The 16,679-nt window shown below is 41.8% G+C and overlaps 1 protein-coding gene across 3 annotated transcripts in view; it reads left to right on the top strand.

Annotated features, from left to right (window-relative positions):
* Positions 1–16,679, top strand: part of PDIA5 (protein disulfide isomerase family A member 5) — a 155,643-nt gene that overhangs the window by 19,456 nt on the left and 119,508 nt on the right. For all 3 annotated transcript variants that reach the window (XM_077934924.1, XM_077934929.1, XM_077934927.1), the window contains exons 2-3: positions 9,530–9,656; positions 15,070–15,157. In XM_077934924.1, coding sequence (XP_077791050.1) covers positions 9,530–9,656; positions 15,070–15,157 — 215 coding nt within the window. The remainder of the gene's footprint in view (positions 1–9,529; positions 9,657–15,069; positions 15,158–16,679) is intronic.

Raw genomic sequence — 16,679 nt, forward strand, 5'->3', positions numbered from 1 at the left:
TACAATGGCAGAGCTGTAGGTAGTTATTTATGTGAAGATTTAAATTAAATGTGCTTGGTTTGGGGATACTTCGGTTGCTCACTTTTAAGAATCTGTCTTAGGCTGTGGTGCTTTGTTGCATGTGACATCCCTTGAAGCATGTACAAAAATGTACAGGTGGGGTTCTGTTATGTCACTCAGTGTAACATGATATGCAATTTGAAGTTGATTGATCAAAAGAATGGGGTGCTACTATGCTTGTGTCTTTGAGTGCCTTTTGCTGGTGGTTTATTGGGCTCTCTCAATGACCTGTAAGTGGCTTACGCCATTTTGTACATTCTCCCTCCTCTTTTGTTCCCCTTGTCTGTGGTTGCTACCTTCAGCACTTCCATCAAAATGACTTAGCAGTTGATGGTGGCACTATTTTGCTCTGCACAGTCTTCACAAGGAAACATTATCATCTTCCTCTCTCTGTTCAGTCTATTCTCTCAGTTTGTTATTCAAGGAAGTGACACAAAACAGGTAAGCCACAGATACCTGCATCTGTTCCCAAGTATGCTACTTCTCTCCAGTCTAGAAGCAACTTACCAGTATTGCATCTCACAGTATTCTAATCCAAAATGAGTATATCTGATATATTGACCTTAGAACTTATATGACCAAGGCAAATTACTTTGACTGAAAATATGATTTAGGTGCTCCAGTCATTCAGGTATTTTAATATGTATCCTAGCTTTTGTGCATATTAACACAATGATTTAGATTGTCCCAAATCTGTGCTTTGAGCTTTAAAATGATGCCAAGATTGCCTTGGCATGGAGAACTTTTGGTTTGCCAACAACTGCATTTTAAAAGTGTGGGTATTGTATAGGAAAAAGAGAAACTTGTGTGGGAGGAAGGAAAAAAAGCAAGTCAACTTGCAGAGACCACTTCATTGAGAATGAGTGGGATGTGGAGGGTAAACCCTTCTCTTCTGACAGTGTTCAAGGAGCTGCATGTTAATTGAGTTTATATAAAACTGAAGGGTGGGGCTATAGCTCAATGGTGGAACACAGGCTTCATGTGCAGAAGTGTCTCTAGCCTAGCCCACCCCTTGGCACCAGGTAGCCGGGGATGTAGAAGATCTCTAAGATCCTGGGTAGTCATTGCCAGTCAAGAACATGGAATGCTGATAGCTGAGAACCCAAAATAAGATTTGAGCTTGCAGATACGCAGCAGGTTGGTTTACTACACGGATGAGACCTCATTATTGAGCTTACTCTGTGGCATTGATGGTAAAGCAGAAACAATACTTAGCTGTCAAAATGGGGTTGTCTTGTACCCCCAGTAGTGTTTCCAGGGCAGTGTCTCCCACTGCTGCAGAAATGTTACATCTATCTGCATACAGAGTTAAGCTTTCACATTTTATTACTGTAAAGTGCTGGTGTCTAGAGGGCCTGAAGGAAAACTCTGCTGCTTCAGAAAAGCCTGCTACATCTTAAAATGTGTGTCAGTCTGCAGGGCCAACAAGGTTACAAACATCTTGCACTTCATGTGCTTAGTGTGGCTCATCAGAGAATTCTGTTCTAGTAGCGTAATTGCTTCCTGTCTCTCTGTATAGTTTACAATCTATGGGTCAGGAGCTTGACTTAGCATACAAAACCCCATCAGGGCCCAAGTTGGGTCAAGCTGATTCTTACACACATTATCAGTGAAGCGGATAAGACAAAATCACTAGCTGAGAGTGAGCTGTACAGGGAATCTGAGGGCTGTGGGTCATTTGGAACACCTGGTCTCTTCCTAGCTGGAAAACAGCAAGGCAGTAGGCTCAAGATGGTTGCAGCAATAGGGAGCAGAACGTTTCTGTGTTTGTAACTGGTACTCATTTCCCACTTTGTTGGCACGTGACCATATCCTGTTCCTCTTAAGCAGTGTATTGTGTAATTGGGGAACCAAAAAAAATGTCGTGGCAATCCCTTCTTGTGATCAGAGCAGCTCCAAAAACATATACATTCCTAATTATGGAGGTTACCACCCTTTGGTTTCTAGCTCTCACTTTTTGCAGAGTTCAGCATTTAGCTGAATGCCCAGTACGACCTGAAAGAAGGAGAAAATAAAGTGGCTGTGAAAGAGTGATTTGCCCAAGACCATCCAATTAGCTTCATGACTAGACAGTGATGTGAGTTCAAGGCCTTGTAGCTTAAGTCCAACAATGCTACAACCCTGCATATGGTGGAAAGTCACCAGCTTGGCGTGGGAAACCTGCTGGGCACGCTAGCGTTTTACAGTGAGTGAAACAGCTCTCTGGGCATCACAGTTACTGTGTGAAACCTCCAGAACAGGTTGTGAATGGTTGAAAATCAAGTTAAATTAATTACAATAGTCATGTCATAAGGTGAGCTTTTCAGGTGCTTGTAAAAGTGAGCTAGATTTTGTGTAGACACTGCTGCCCTGGTCAAGTGTAAGCCAGTTTTGCAGCTTATAAAATTTGAAAAATGCACCCTTGCACAAGCCCTGCATCTTTTTAACCAACACCAAATAGTTCTCATGTTTATCTGGAATGCAGGCAAGTGGTCTTTCAATGCCTACATGAGCAACAATTCTACAATTTACAGAGATTGCTGGAAAATTTAATGGAAGAACTCAAGGGACTATCTCACTAATAAATATTGCCCTGAAGGCTAAATGGAAAATCTAAAAAAACCCTGATAATTATTCAGTTCTGAAGATCAGGGAAAGAAGACGAGAGAGAGAAAAACACTTTAGATAAAAGTGGTAGTCTTGTAATTTCTTGCACATTGGTTTTAACACCCTAGAGTCATTCAATCTGAATATAGTACATGAATCCCAGAGCTTATGTTCCCTTAGGCATTTACAAAGTGAATAATTTGTAACTGCAGAATCTGATTATATGTTCCAAGTCGGGTATAAATGAGTTTTGATTCTTGAGTTTAGGGATAGTAAGTATGGCTAGCACATAGTTTAAAGTGCTTTGAAGTCCCTTCTTATTTTGCCATGTCAGTCCAGATATTGTGCAAAACTAAGGTTTGTGCCACCCAGAATCACACCATAGTTTGAGCTTTCAGATGTATAGCAGGCACACCCTGGTTGTGTGTTCCTCTCACAACTGCTCATCAATTTACTTCATCTCTTGTCTCCATGGGGCAGTGGAGGTTGTGTAATAATCTTAACTGTGAACTATCAATGGCTTGTGATTTTTGACACAACAGTGAACCATGGTTAGCATAATCTGCATTTTGCAAACCAGCTTCAAACCATGGTTTGATACCCATTGTGTTCGAGCAGTCTGGTTTGGATGAATAAACAAACTGTTATTTGTATGATATTTGAATGCAGCTATGCGTAGCTGCCCCACTGATTGTGGGGCAATGCATCCAAAATGAGCCTGATTGCTACTTCCTTAAGAGATGATGGCACCTTTCTTCTTAAGGGCACATTTATACTCTTCTGCATAGGGCCAGTTCTTTTCTCATTCAGTCGGAACCATCCATGATCGGCAAGGATCCAAAAGAAATATGATTGTACGCACTTCCTCAAGCCTTCTGTTACCATTGGAGAAGGAAATGGTGTGAAACTTATCCAAGCAAACAGAACAAGGTAGTACCAGTGACACCTCTGGCTTGCATTCTGCTTCAACAGTAAGATAGTTAAATCGTGTTAGATGTGAACAATTTCATACACAAAATGTTGATGAGTTCCTTCACAGGGGCATTGCAGAAGTGGGCTGAGTGACTAAGACTGCAGAGACAGAAAATGTTTCATCGCTCAGAGCAGCTCTCAGCAACAGTGCATATGCACATGATGACGGGAGGAAATCCATTACTGCCACTGCAGTCCTTTTAACAGCTTGTTCACTTTTATCTCCTGTATACCTACAAGAATAATTGATGCCCTCTTCAGCTGGAACCCACATCAGATCATTTCTGGCTTGATGTGATCCTGTTTATCTAACAAATGTTAACAATTGTAATAATGCTTTTAAAAGCACTGTTTTTCAGTAATTCAGAAACTGGATTCCAAAGCTGCAATTGCATCGATGCCTTCAACAGAAGTAATTTTTGACTTTACAGGTTGTGAATGTGTGCTCTTGCACACGTCGAATGGCAAGCTTTAGTAGTTGTGTCCGATTCTTATTGCTTGTTATGAGCTTCACAGGAGAAGCAGACAGATTTCCTTTCCAGAAATGTGTGTCAACTTTCCTGACCTCGCAACATGTGCTCATCCGTTTCTGTGACCTTGGGTGTAAAACAAATGAATAGAGGGTTTTTTTTTATTGCCTAGACTGGCTTGTAGCACCTTCTGTGAAGTCTTTTTGCAAACAATGTAGTGTGAATCTATCCCTTGAGTCATATCCCAGCATTCATAAAGTGTGTTCCTTTGGTAGCATACTAGTCTTGATGTATTTGGCCAGAGGTTTTTGCTTTTTCCTCTTTGCTCTTTCTGTCTGGGTCTTTTAAAATGACAAAAAAATAATATACTCATTATTCAGTTTAACGTTAAAATTGTATCTAACTTACTTGAAATTCCTGGATTTAATGTTAGATGAATTTGCAGGGTTTTTTAATGAAAGTAAATGGCAGTGAAAAGTACCATATTTTCCCATGTATAAGACTATATTTTTTCCTAATTTTTTGAAGTTTAAAATAAGGGGACGTCTTATACACAGATAAAGCATAGTGCATTTTCTTAATTTTGGGTTAAAAAAAATAGGGGTCGTCTTATACATGGGGGCGACTTATACACGGAAAAATACGGTATATACTCCAGCCATAGGGTTAACGGTTCCAAATGCCAGTTCTAGCAGTTGATCTGCATTGTAATGACTATAAGTGATCAAAAACAGAATGTATGGAGTAAATTGCTCTTCTTGACCAATACCAGTGGTCAGAGAGCTTTCGGTGGAACTAGGCTTACTTGTTCTGTAAGCTGACAGTGAACTAGATTCTGACCTTCACACTTTTTCATGGAGAAAAGCTATATATTGAGATACAAATGTTCCTACCTGGGACTTGAAAAATACAACCTCCCTGATAGCCTAACATAGAATTCAGGCTTGTTGGGTGTACTTTGTTTTTTGCTAGAGCCTCAATACCTACAAACCAGAGTCAGGTGCAGAAAACAGTTTGTGAGGTGGGGTCTATATTGATATTTGGATGCCAGGCACCATATTAAATCAAGATGGCAAACTGAAATGTGACTGTCATGACTGTGCTCATTTTATTGGCATCTCCGAACTTAGCACAAGGGTTCCCAAGGTGGCAGCTGTGGTCTTTGTCAGCATTGAAATTCTAGGCACCATTTTCAGTCAGGAAGGCAGACTAAAATGTGACTTTGGCATGACTTAACCTGATTCTTAGTGTGATACTCTCAAATTACACTGTCTATTTAAAGAAAATAATATCTTTTAGCCCAGCCAGATGGGTAGGGTATAAATAAATTATTATTATTATTATTATTATTATTATTATTATTATTATTATTATCGGTGGTGCAGGTCACTCCTCACCAGCATGCTGTATAATTTGGAAAGTAGTTTTGTCTGTCTGTCCACTTTTTTTTTTGGTTCTCTGTTTGTTTGGATGCCTCTCAAGATATTGTCACCAAACCTGGCACAAGGGTCCCTGAGGTAGAGATGGCATTCCTCATTGACATTTGGGTGAAGGTTACCATTTTGAATCAAGATGGCAGACTAAAACATGACTTTGGTGACTATGCTAATTTTTTTGGCATAGTCTTGGCCACCTCTTAAGATAGTTTTGCTGAACTTGGCGTGAGGGTTCCTGAGTTGTAGGGGGGGGGGGTCCTAAGCTGATGGACTTGAAATTTGACTTTGGTGTGATGTCAATGGTTTTTTTGGCATAGATTTGGCCACCTCTTAAGATACCATTGCCACACACGGCATGAGGGTTCCTGAGGTTGTGGTAGCAGCCTTCATCAATGTCTGGATACCAGGTTCCACTTCGAATGAAGATGCCATTTTGAATTGCCCAGTATTTTATGCGAGTGGCCCAAGCTCACAAAACACACAATCCACTTAAAAATCACAATATTTTTTGGTTTCTAAAAAATAATAATCCTAGGCAGTGCCAGGCACTCCCTACTAACTGACATAAAAAAACTAAACAATGAGGGGTGGGAAGGGGAGAAGGGGAATATTAGAGCATTTGGGCTCATGACATTCTCAAGGCCTAGAAGAAGGGTGTCCAAAAAAGCCATTGGTCAAAAATAACACCCATCACCCTTGTCATACTCCAGAGTTATTAAGATGGATCCCCTCACACCTCTGGGAACAGATTTAAGTAGATTATGCTTCCTGTTCCTCATTCATGTGAGAGAGACATTACAACTGCATGGAGTCCCAAGTGAGTTAATGACAACTCCTAGCAGCTGTTTACAGAGGAAGCCCGGTGTCTTGCTTAGAGGAGTGTGGCCTGATGTCTGAATTAATGCACGGAGCTGCTTCTGAAAAGAGAATTGCATTATCCGACTTTTTAACTCTTATCAACTTGCAAATGTCATGTAGTCCACAGTGCTTATCTCAAGGTGACGAGTTCTTGGGATGCCCTCGATCACCTACTGAATATCTGATGCAGAGCCCTAAGCATGAATATGCAGATTTCCACATTCCACCTGCCAGCACAGAACACTTGCAGTGAACATTTAGGTTCTGGTGGCCTCGACAGGGCAAAACATTAATCTTAATACAGAGGAAATGGTGGTGGTTTATTCAGCAAGTGCCAGTGGGATACTTGGAGGCCCGCCATACAAGGGAAATGGCATGGCACCTGTGCCCATGGTTCAGAGCAGAAACTGAGGAAATTCTCTGTTACTGCATGAATCATTTGGGGGTATAACATAAGGCAGAACTTGCTTTTGGGATATAAATTCATGTTTTAAACACTGTTTGACAGGAATTAATGTTTGCAAGCTGTGTCATACAACAGAAGTGACACAGAAGACACAAGTGTGTGGAGGCATGTAGTGCCTAAGATTGTGTTTCCCCCAGGGGGTGTCTGATGCTGCAGCAAAACTCTACTGAAACTTACACTGCCTCATTTCCATTTTTGAGAGGAATAATTCCAAGCTACCTCTATAAGCATCTCTTTTAATAAGGCCACCTGGATTTTGATACAGAATCTGGTGATGGTGAGACTTGGTTAAAATCCATTTGATTGTATTAAAATCCTAATTTACATAGTGTGCTATTTACTCTCCGGAGACACATGACTTCCCGCAGTGTATTGGAAGCTTTGAGCAGGTAAGCACTGCATTTTAAAGTAAGTAACTCCAGCTTTTAGACTCAGCAGGCAGAAAGTAATACTGGACACCCCCTCATAGCTATAAGAAGGGAACAAGCATTAATTACAGACACGGCATGTTAATTCTCAGAACTGTTCCTGTAATCACACTTTAAAGAAATGAGTGCGCTGCAGCACATTTTTCTGGCCTCCGAAAATGCACACTTCCCCTGAGAAATCACATGAACGGCAAAGGGGTTTAGGCAGCGCAGTAGGTCACATATATTCTGTCTGAGCAGGTTGTGTGTAATGAGAGACTACTGTCACATGTGGGACAACTTTACTTGGGATAGCAGAATGGGGGGCAGGGGGAGAGAGAGAGAAGAGGGATATTGGGGAGAAAAGGGGTTGCCCTGCCCACTTTTATCCCTGGCCATTACCAACTCCGCTCCTGGTATGTGACTCCCTGAGGAGTAAGTCACAGGGACTGATGCCCTCAGTTCAGCATCCCTGGTGTATTACCATCATATCAGTGCATGCAGGGCTGCGTTTGCAAAGTTACACATTTACTGTTCGTCTTATTTGATCACCCCTTTGTGTGAGGTGTTTGAATTCAAACTTTCTTCAGTTTTTCACTCTTCATAGCTCCAAACCGGTGCAGCGGATATTAAAAACACATAGTTGGGGAGGGTGAGGCTTTCACTAAGTAATAGCATTGAATGGGGAAGTGAAGAGGCTGCAGGAGAAACACAGTGTTTTAATAGACTACAGGGCTAGAATGTATGTCTCTTGTTCAAGAGTTAGACTCAATAACAGCTTGCCTACAGACAGTGGGAGGCAGACAATGCAATAATTGCAATATCCCTTATAGCCTCCAACAGCAATGTTGATTGCCATGAAAATAAAGTGGGATTTTTTGGCGTTCATATTGATCCCTGAAAAATCCTTCTTTGCTACTGCATACCCTTCCTCGCTAACTCTTTCGTTCTGAAGAAGATGAATACAGGTGATATCTATTTTGGTCAGTGATACCTGTTCCAGGATTGTGTAGAAGCTGCGGCCATGGATAGCATTGTGTCTGCTGGGTTCCCTAATAGGAACCTGTTTTGAGTGCCCACATTAGGCCTCTTAATTGCATCTAATATATATTTACCATGCAGTTCTAATGGAAACCAATGCCACTACCTTGCTGGATGGTGTGAGGGATTGTTGTATCCCTATTGTAAATCCTTTTAGTTTCTCCATGACCTCTTTGGGGTCTGTTTCCATTGGTGTCCCAGGATTGCTTGCTGCATCAAGCAGAGGAAGGGACATAGGTCATTGGGAGAGCACATGTTTTGTGTCAAGGTAGGACTGGGATTGTCCCCTGTCTGAAACCCCGGAGAGCCTTTGCCAGTTTGTGTAGACTAAACTGAGCAAGGTCAACCAGTGTTCTGCCTTGCTTAGAGATGGCTTTCTAGTCCTATGACTCATAGTGGTTTGAAATTTGGGCATTGCTTTCTTTCTTTGCCATCCCTACCCTACAGTGGGTCTTTCACTTGCTTACCTGTTTAGGGATACATTTGTCTCATATCTGCATTTTTTAGACTTCAGGTAGGTCTTTGTGTCTGGGAAGGCAGGTTGTGGACTAAGAACCAGTGGTCCAGTTCACATGTGATGCTATACCAAACCATGGTTAAATAGGGACTCAGCTACATTAGTCAAAAAACAGTGTTTTGAATGTGTTATAAACATGCAACACCAGATGGTGCTGTAGAGCAGAAAACTTTTCTATGTGATCTTACATAGTTCTCCCCTCCTTTGTTATAATGATTTAATTTCTGACTTATTTATAGCGTTTTTTCCCTGTGTGTAGATCCACCCTAGGAGTGTGCAAGAGTGTGGGTAGTTGGCAGGAAAAGTTATTGCCACTTTGTTCTTCCACTGGTTATAGAGCTTGGGGAGGAGCTACTTGTCTGGATACTCAACTCGGGGGCTGACAGGCCATAGCACCCCCAAATGGTGGTTATGGAGGTTTCCTAGAATTGATGCATGTCATAGGGTGACTTGTAACCTTGATCAACCCTGCTGATCCACAACTCGCAGGTGGGCTGGTTGATTTCAGGAGACATACCCATTCTCTATGCCAAAACCTGCTGACATCTGTAATCAATACAGCTGTGGCCTGTTTAACCCCATACTTATGTCACATGTTTTATTGCTGCCTGTTTTGTATTCAGCCCCCTTTGGCTCTGCTGCGCCCTGTCATGCAAACAGGTTGTGTCGTAATAGTAATGTGCCTGCTTGTTTTTCTCTTTGTCTTTCCACTGCAGACCATCTTTCCAGCCTGCCTGTTATCAGCAAAGATGTCCCCATTGATAGAGAAAATTAGTGATCAGAAGGACTTCAAGAAGCTCCTGAGAACACGGAACAATGTGTTGGTGCTATATTCCAAATCTTGTGAGTGCTGCTCATTAAAAAACAAGCAAAGGTTTAAGAGCAATTAATATGTTAACAAATAATGCTGAGTAGCTGTCAAGGTTGAAAGGGTCACTAAAAGAGCAAGGATTATTATTATTTTTTAAAAGTTAAATCTTGATTTCAGACCTTATCTACTGTATATCTGATAAATAGCAGACTGTTTTGCAGACTGATACAAGCATTTGCTGATAAAACTTTTGATTCCCCCCCCCCCCCTCGGAATGAATTCATTTCTCTCTTGCTATTTTCCTTCCTGTCCTTACACCGAACAAAATAAGTTTTTTTTTTAATTTTATAACTTTTATAAATAAAATGATGTATCGCTTCTGTTTTGTAAGAGCAGTCCTATAACGAGAAGCGCAGATGGAGGCAGATCTGGCGAGCTTTTCGGCTTAACATCACACAAGTCATTCCACTCTTTTGCCTTGAGGCACTCTTCATACCATTTCTTTTCCCTTTGTTCTCTTAACACACATCAAGGATGTTCTCAGCAATAGTTTTATTTGCCCTTTATCATATATATATATAATATATAAACACTGTGTGTGAAAAAGAGCAATTTTCCTTCCTCTACGCCTAGTTATACAAGCATCCCCATACACCAAGTTGGTGTCACCAGCATTTGTGTTTATCCTTCTGTTTCCTTCTCTCTCTCTCTCTCTCCCCGCCCCCCCCCCCGCCTTTGGTCTGTTCCGTTTGCATCTTCTTATGCTTCACCTCCGCTTGAAATACCCTTCTTAACTTCTTGTCTGCTAGCCACCCACTTGCTGTCTCTTTCAGTTACAATCAACTTCTTTTCTCTGCTGGTTTCCTCCTTCTGCCTCCATCCCTGATTCTATAGTACAGCTTTTCTTCTGCTTTCTTTCTCTCTCTTTTTAATTGTCTGTACTGGATTGTGAGCTGCTCTTGGCAAGATTATTTGCAAGAGCTGGGCCCATTTAGGGCACTATGTGCAGAAAGGCTAATTACGCCTAATATTTCATGGCTGTGATATTTACTTGGCCAGGAGATGTATGATCTGCACATTAGCTTGGAAATTAGATCAAATTGGTCTCTTTAATGCTTTTTTATTCCCTCCTTGAGTCCCCCCTTTGGGTGAGGAAGAGGAACAAGCCAAGAGATGTTGGTTTTTAAATTTTATTACGCAGTTTTCAGTTGCTCTTAGGCTTAAGCCCCCTTGTTGCTTATTCTGAAAGGGGGAGAGCTGCTTCTCCCAAGTAGCTTGTTTGGGGAAGCTTATTCAAGAATTAGTTTTTTGTTTTTTTAACTTATCTGATTTTAGAATATATTACATTGACTGCAATATAATTAGATTAAAGGGCAGAATTTTATGGAATCTTAAGTGACTGAGGTTCATCTCATCTTGCTACTAAGGCAGGACTCTTTTACTAATTTCTATTGATTAATTAGATAATGGAGGGGACAGGAAAGGGAACAGATGCTTGATTAAGCCACCTTCCAAAACCATGATTAAGAAGATTGGCCAGCAGACCAGAAGCTGCAGCCATGGTTTAAAGTGGGATATGCTGACTGTGATTTCGAGTACTGTTGGAGTCCACAAACAATAGTAATGTCTACAGTTCCCCCCAGAGCCTGGATTGCTCAGCTGTCAGAAAATGAAAGCAAACAAGTGGAAATAATGCATGATTTGCCTGTGAGTTTGGAAGTTCAGTACATGGTTCAGGTTCTAAATACAAACCATGGTTTGGAGTAATGTCTGTGCTAATATCAAAGTCAAAATAATTCAACAGGACTCAGCTATAAAGTGTCCTGAAACACTTGTTCCAATGAAAAAACTTCTTCAGAGTTACTAGGGAAGGACCAGTGATGAATAACACTTAGAAATGGCCTGTCCAGCACTAAGGGACTGCATAGCTCCATTTGTCATCTGTTGCTACACCCATCCCTTTCTCTCACTCCCCTTTAATAAATGTCAGGTGGGATTTTGCACACATAAGCTAGCATATGTGATATTCGGGAGATGGTGCCTCTGGCAGAGGGTAGTCTTCCCAGAGAGTAATTTTCATTGCTCATCTCTTTATACATGTCACTGATATTTAAATACATTTTTTATCTTGTTAGACTGCTGTCCAGGAGCATATACAGTTGTCTGCTCCTGTTGATGTGGGGTTTGTTTGTTTTTTGGTCTTTATGGCTCTTCCAGAAAAGGTAACTAATAGTGGCCCCATGCATTCTTATGCAGAATTTAAACCCACTGTGTCCAGTAGAATTTCCTATGTCAAATTCAGATTTGGGAGGCAAGGACCTGACCTTATGTACACTGTAAAGCACAATGCACATTGATAGCAGTGAATAATTAATTAATAAGTACATTTTATTGATAATACAGAATAATGTATATCATACTATTTGCAGCATGCCACAAGCAGAAAGCAGAAACATTAGGGTCTGCTATGGCTGTTGGTTATCAGAGAATATAATTAATTTCATTTGTGCATTGCATATAATAAAAAAAACCCACAGTGCTAGTAAGATTTTCAAAAAAATCGGGACACCACATGGGAACAATCTGATCTAGAAAGGCCATTGAGCATTTAGAAATCCAGAACTATATCATACAGTATACCCACTAATTAATACCGTATTTTTCGCACCATAGGGCGCACCGGACCATAGGGCGCACCCAGTTTTTTGGGGGGGAAATAAAGGGGGGAAATTATTTTTCCCCCAGGCGCGGGGCTGGGGCGGGGGAAGCTCGAGCTTCCCCCGACCCCAGCCCCCAAACAGGCAGCTCTCTGCAAGCCATGGGAGCGCTCCCGCTGCTTGCGGAGAGGTCCGCGAAGCCTGGGCGCGCTGATCTCAGCGCGCGCAGGCTTCGGCATGCAGGCAACTCTCCGCAAGCAGCGGGAGCCCAGCGCTGGGCTCCCGCTGCTTGCGGAGAGGTGTGCAAAGCCTGGAGAGCGTGAGGGGTCGGTGCGCACCGACCCCTCTCACTCTCCAGGCTTCAGCGAAAGCCTGCATTCGCACCATAGGATGCACACACATTTCCCCTTCATTTTTGGAGGGGAAAAAGTGCGTCCTATGGTGCGAAAAATACGGTAATTATATATTAAAAGTAAATCTATAACTTGCAAGATAATGTGGATTGCTAATTATCAGCAAAACAATGCACATTGTCTTCGACAAGGAATAGCTCAACAAATCTGTAGAGTGGAATTATCTTTCAGAGTTGGGATATTGCTACCTCATTTCTTAATAAAGTGTAAACCCAAGTTACCTTTCTCTGCAGTAGAAGTTGTTTGTGGAAAAGAACTATTATGTAGGTGCTAATTAGAATTCCTCTTCACATCTGTCAGGCTGCCTTTACAGTATTCCCATAACGTTCACTTTTTATGTTTGAGAAGGAACGTCCTCAATTCATACTGTGTGTGAGCAGCCTCTCACCTGTTTTGGAACCACATGACCATGTAGGAGTCTGAGCACCTGGAGTCTCCTGCTGGTTGTTCCTGAAGGGTATTTGGGATTCTTCCCCTCCTCACAGCACTATGACGGTGTATCAGATTCTCTCTATCCATGCATTCTAAAACAGTGGGTTTGATGGTAGCAGGGGAGAAGAGTGAAAATGCTGTTCCTCTTCACCTACCTCTCTACTGTAAGATTTCCTTTAAAATTCAGATAAGGCACTTGTAGCAGAAGGATAAACTTTTCCTCAATTGCTCTAGAAAGTGAAATAGCTTTTAATGGATGCTCATGTGACCTAATTGCTGTTAAAATATTTATGCTATTGGTAGCATAAGGTAGAATAGCAAGCTCATTTTCTACTCTTGTCTTTCTGTACTAACTCTTAAAGTTCAATTTGCAACAGGGTTTCTAACTTCATTCTCTGAATTTGAAAGAGGATTTTAAAGCAGTGCTGGCCTATGTGTCTTTTGTTTTTTTGCTGTCAAGTAGAGTATCTAACAGCATATCCAAACATACAGAATAGGATGGCATTAATATTACCTAAAAGATTGCTGTAAACGTTATCTTACTATTATTTTTTATTTAAAAAAATGTGTCTCATATCTGATGCATGACACATATCGGAGCTGAATCTGACTGTTAAAAACAATCTATCAGATTTTTCACATTAAGCAATGGAAAAGAAGCTAAGATTAGCTCTCTAAATAGATGGAGGAAATTTACATGTGTAAAATATTCACACTTAACGATATAGCTAAATGCAGTTGTGGTAAAAATATTAACTAATTTTATGCAAAACCCTACTTGAGTAAAAATTGCAAGGAAAGGGGGCAGTCTTCTCAGAGTTCAACTTTCCCCCCCTAGAAAATATATTTTATATGTCTGAAGATATCTGACTGTTTGCCCTGTTCTCATCACCGTGGCTCAGATTTCAATCTTGCCATTGAGGATGGTGAGCTGTCCAATGAATCAGAGATAAGGTTTCTAGAATAGTAGGAGAGCTGTCCAGTTAATGGGACTTTAGAGATGGGCATGGTGTGGTGTGACAACAACTAGATGCACATTGAGCAGCTTCGTATTTGGCTCTTGCTATTCTTGAACACCAGCAGGGTCCTGATTGGGTTGGTTCTGGCTGTATCTTCCCAAGTACAGCTCAGGGATGGGAGACTGTCTCATGCTGCCAAACAGACATGGAGGCATCTCATACTGGCCTCTACTTAGAACCTGTGCTGACTCTGTTCTTGGTGTCCTGGTATGGACTGACTAAAACAAAAACTTACTTGTCAGTGTCGAAACTTGCCCAAGCACATGGAAGGGGAAATGAATGGGAGCAGGGACATACTTGCTTGGGGAAGCTAAAAGCTAGAGAGGAAATTGCTTAGCCATGAAGATCAGCATGATGAAAGGTAGGCAAACATAGTTTCCTTGCTGCAGATAGGGCCCTCCAATTGTTGCTGTATTACAACTCCCATCAGCCCCAGCAAGCAAGGCCAGGGATGATGGGATCTGTAGTTCAGCAACATCTGGAGGGCCAAAGGTTCATCACATCTGCCTTACTGTATTCATTGACAGAAAGTGAATGTAATTTTTTCCACGTACCTAAGGAGGTTTTGGGCTTGTGACATTTCAACAACATCCATGACAGATGGTAAACCACACTTGAAACTGACATCCAGAAACAGTGTGTGGTATGGAGCAGAGTGTCCAAAGAAGGAAGAAGAAAAATCTAAAATCCTACTGAGCATGCCCAAATTCTTGGGCATATCTAAAGTGGCTCTTTGGATCCCAGCCCTTAGTAAAATGTTGAGGGAAAAGCCTATGCTGCCTCTGGCAACTGTTTGTTTTCTGGCAGGGAGAACTTAGTGAAAGTGTTTCAGCACAGAATTCTGCAGAGTTGCACTGGATATTAATTATTGTTTCAATACATACAGTACATTTATTTGTTTGTTTATTTTGCTCTCTTTTCCAGCGGCTGCTGCTGACACTTCACTCAGGTTATTATCTGATGTAGCCCAAGCGGTGAAAGGCCGAGGTACTATATCATGGATAGATTGCGGGTATGTAATGTCCTGCCCAATATGATGCCCTCCCTTCTCCCACCTGGTGAATTGCCCATGTCTAAACAAGCGACATTTTGCTGCCGTTGTGTGCTTTATGTGGCAAGGAGAAAGCATTGTCTTTTGTTCCCCTCGGCTACCTATACAGTGGTACCTCGGGTTACAGATGCTTCAGGTGACAGACACTTCAGGTTACAGACTCCGCTAACCCAGAAATACTACCTCAGGTACTTTGCTTCAGGATGAGAACAGAAATCGCATGGCGGTGGCAGCGGGAGGCCCCATTAGTTAAAGTGGTACCTCAGGTTAAGAACAGTTTCAGGTTAAGAACGGACCTCCAGAACGAATTAAGTTCTTAACCCGAGGTACCACTGTATTGTAGGGGTGGCCAACTCCCAAGAGACTGTGATCTACTAACAGAGCGATCTACCCCCTTTTTGGGGTTCAGGTCAAAGTTGTTGAGCCAGTGATCTACCACAGACGTCATGATCTACCTGTGATATTTTGACACTAATATCACAGGTGTGATATTAGTGACAAAATATCACACAGGCAGAGCCACCTGCTACTATTCTGTGCAACACTCTGTAACTACCACATTCCTCCTTGGTCCCATTCATCCAGGCAGTATTATCCTCCTCTGTCCCCTACACGCGGGTCTGCTGCTTTATGTGGTCTTCCCAGTACCCCTCGCTTTAGAGAGAACAACCGAACAAAGGGATAAAACCTGCAGTGTTCTGACTGAGAGGTATTGTTGGTCCTGGGAGATTTAGATCACTTGCCTTTGATAAGCTTATGACCCTCCAGATGTTCCTGGGAGTCCTATCGGCCTCAGCTGGCATGGCCAATTGTCAGGGATTGTGTGGGTTGTAGTACAACAGCACTTGGGAGGGGCACAGGTTCCTCATCCCTGGTTAAAACCTCCAGAGAATGCAGGCTCTTGCATTCAAATAATCTTTAAGTTATTTGTTTCTCCCTCTGTCAGAGGAGTTTGGAGGATTTCAGTGCATATAAGCTTTTGGTGTGCTTCTAGCACCTTCTAGGGTACCATTTTAAGGGGAGAAGCGTCATCTTTAAGTACATCTTTGTATATGTTCAGCATATCGTTGAGAGAAGAGGATAGCCAGTGGTAAGGCACTGAACGTTCTGTTACGCCTTTACTTTGCTTGTGGAGAATTTCCTATGCTTCTATTACATGGTTGGAATTTATTTGAGAATCACTTTTAGCTGATTATTAAATATAATTCATAATATAGTTGGTAGCTCCCGAGCCTTTAAGTGTGCTTTACAGATACTGCATTAACGTAGGATTGGGTAACCAGATGCTGCTGTACTATTACTATTACTTCCATCCATCCCTGACCACTGGCCATGCTGACTGGGGCTGATGGTCTGGGACTGATGGGAGTCCAACACCAACTGGAAGGCCACAGGTTAGCCATCCCCATCTTAATGAATTCTGCTGCATGCCACTTGTATGAGCTGCAAAAGTACTTTTCTTGGAATGGCTCCAGGATTGTTT

This window comes from Podarcis muralis, chromosome 1 (genome assembly GCF_964188315.1).
Source record: "Podarcis muralis chromosome 1, rPodMur119.hap1.1, whole genome shotgun sequence".
NCBI classification, from domain to species: Eukaryota; Metazoa; Chordata; class Lepidosauria; order Squamata; family Lacertidae; genus Podarcis; species Podarcis muralis.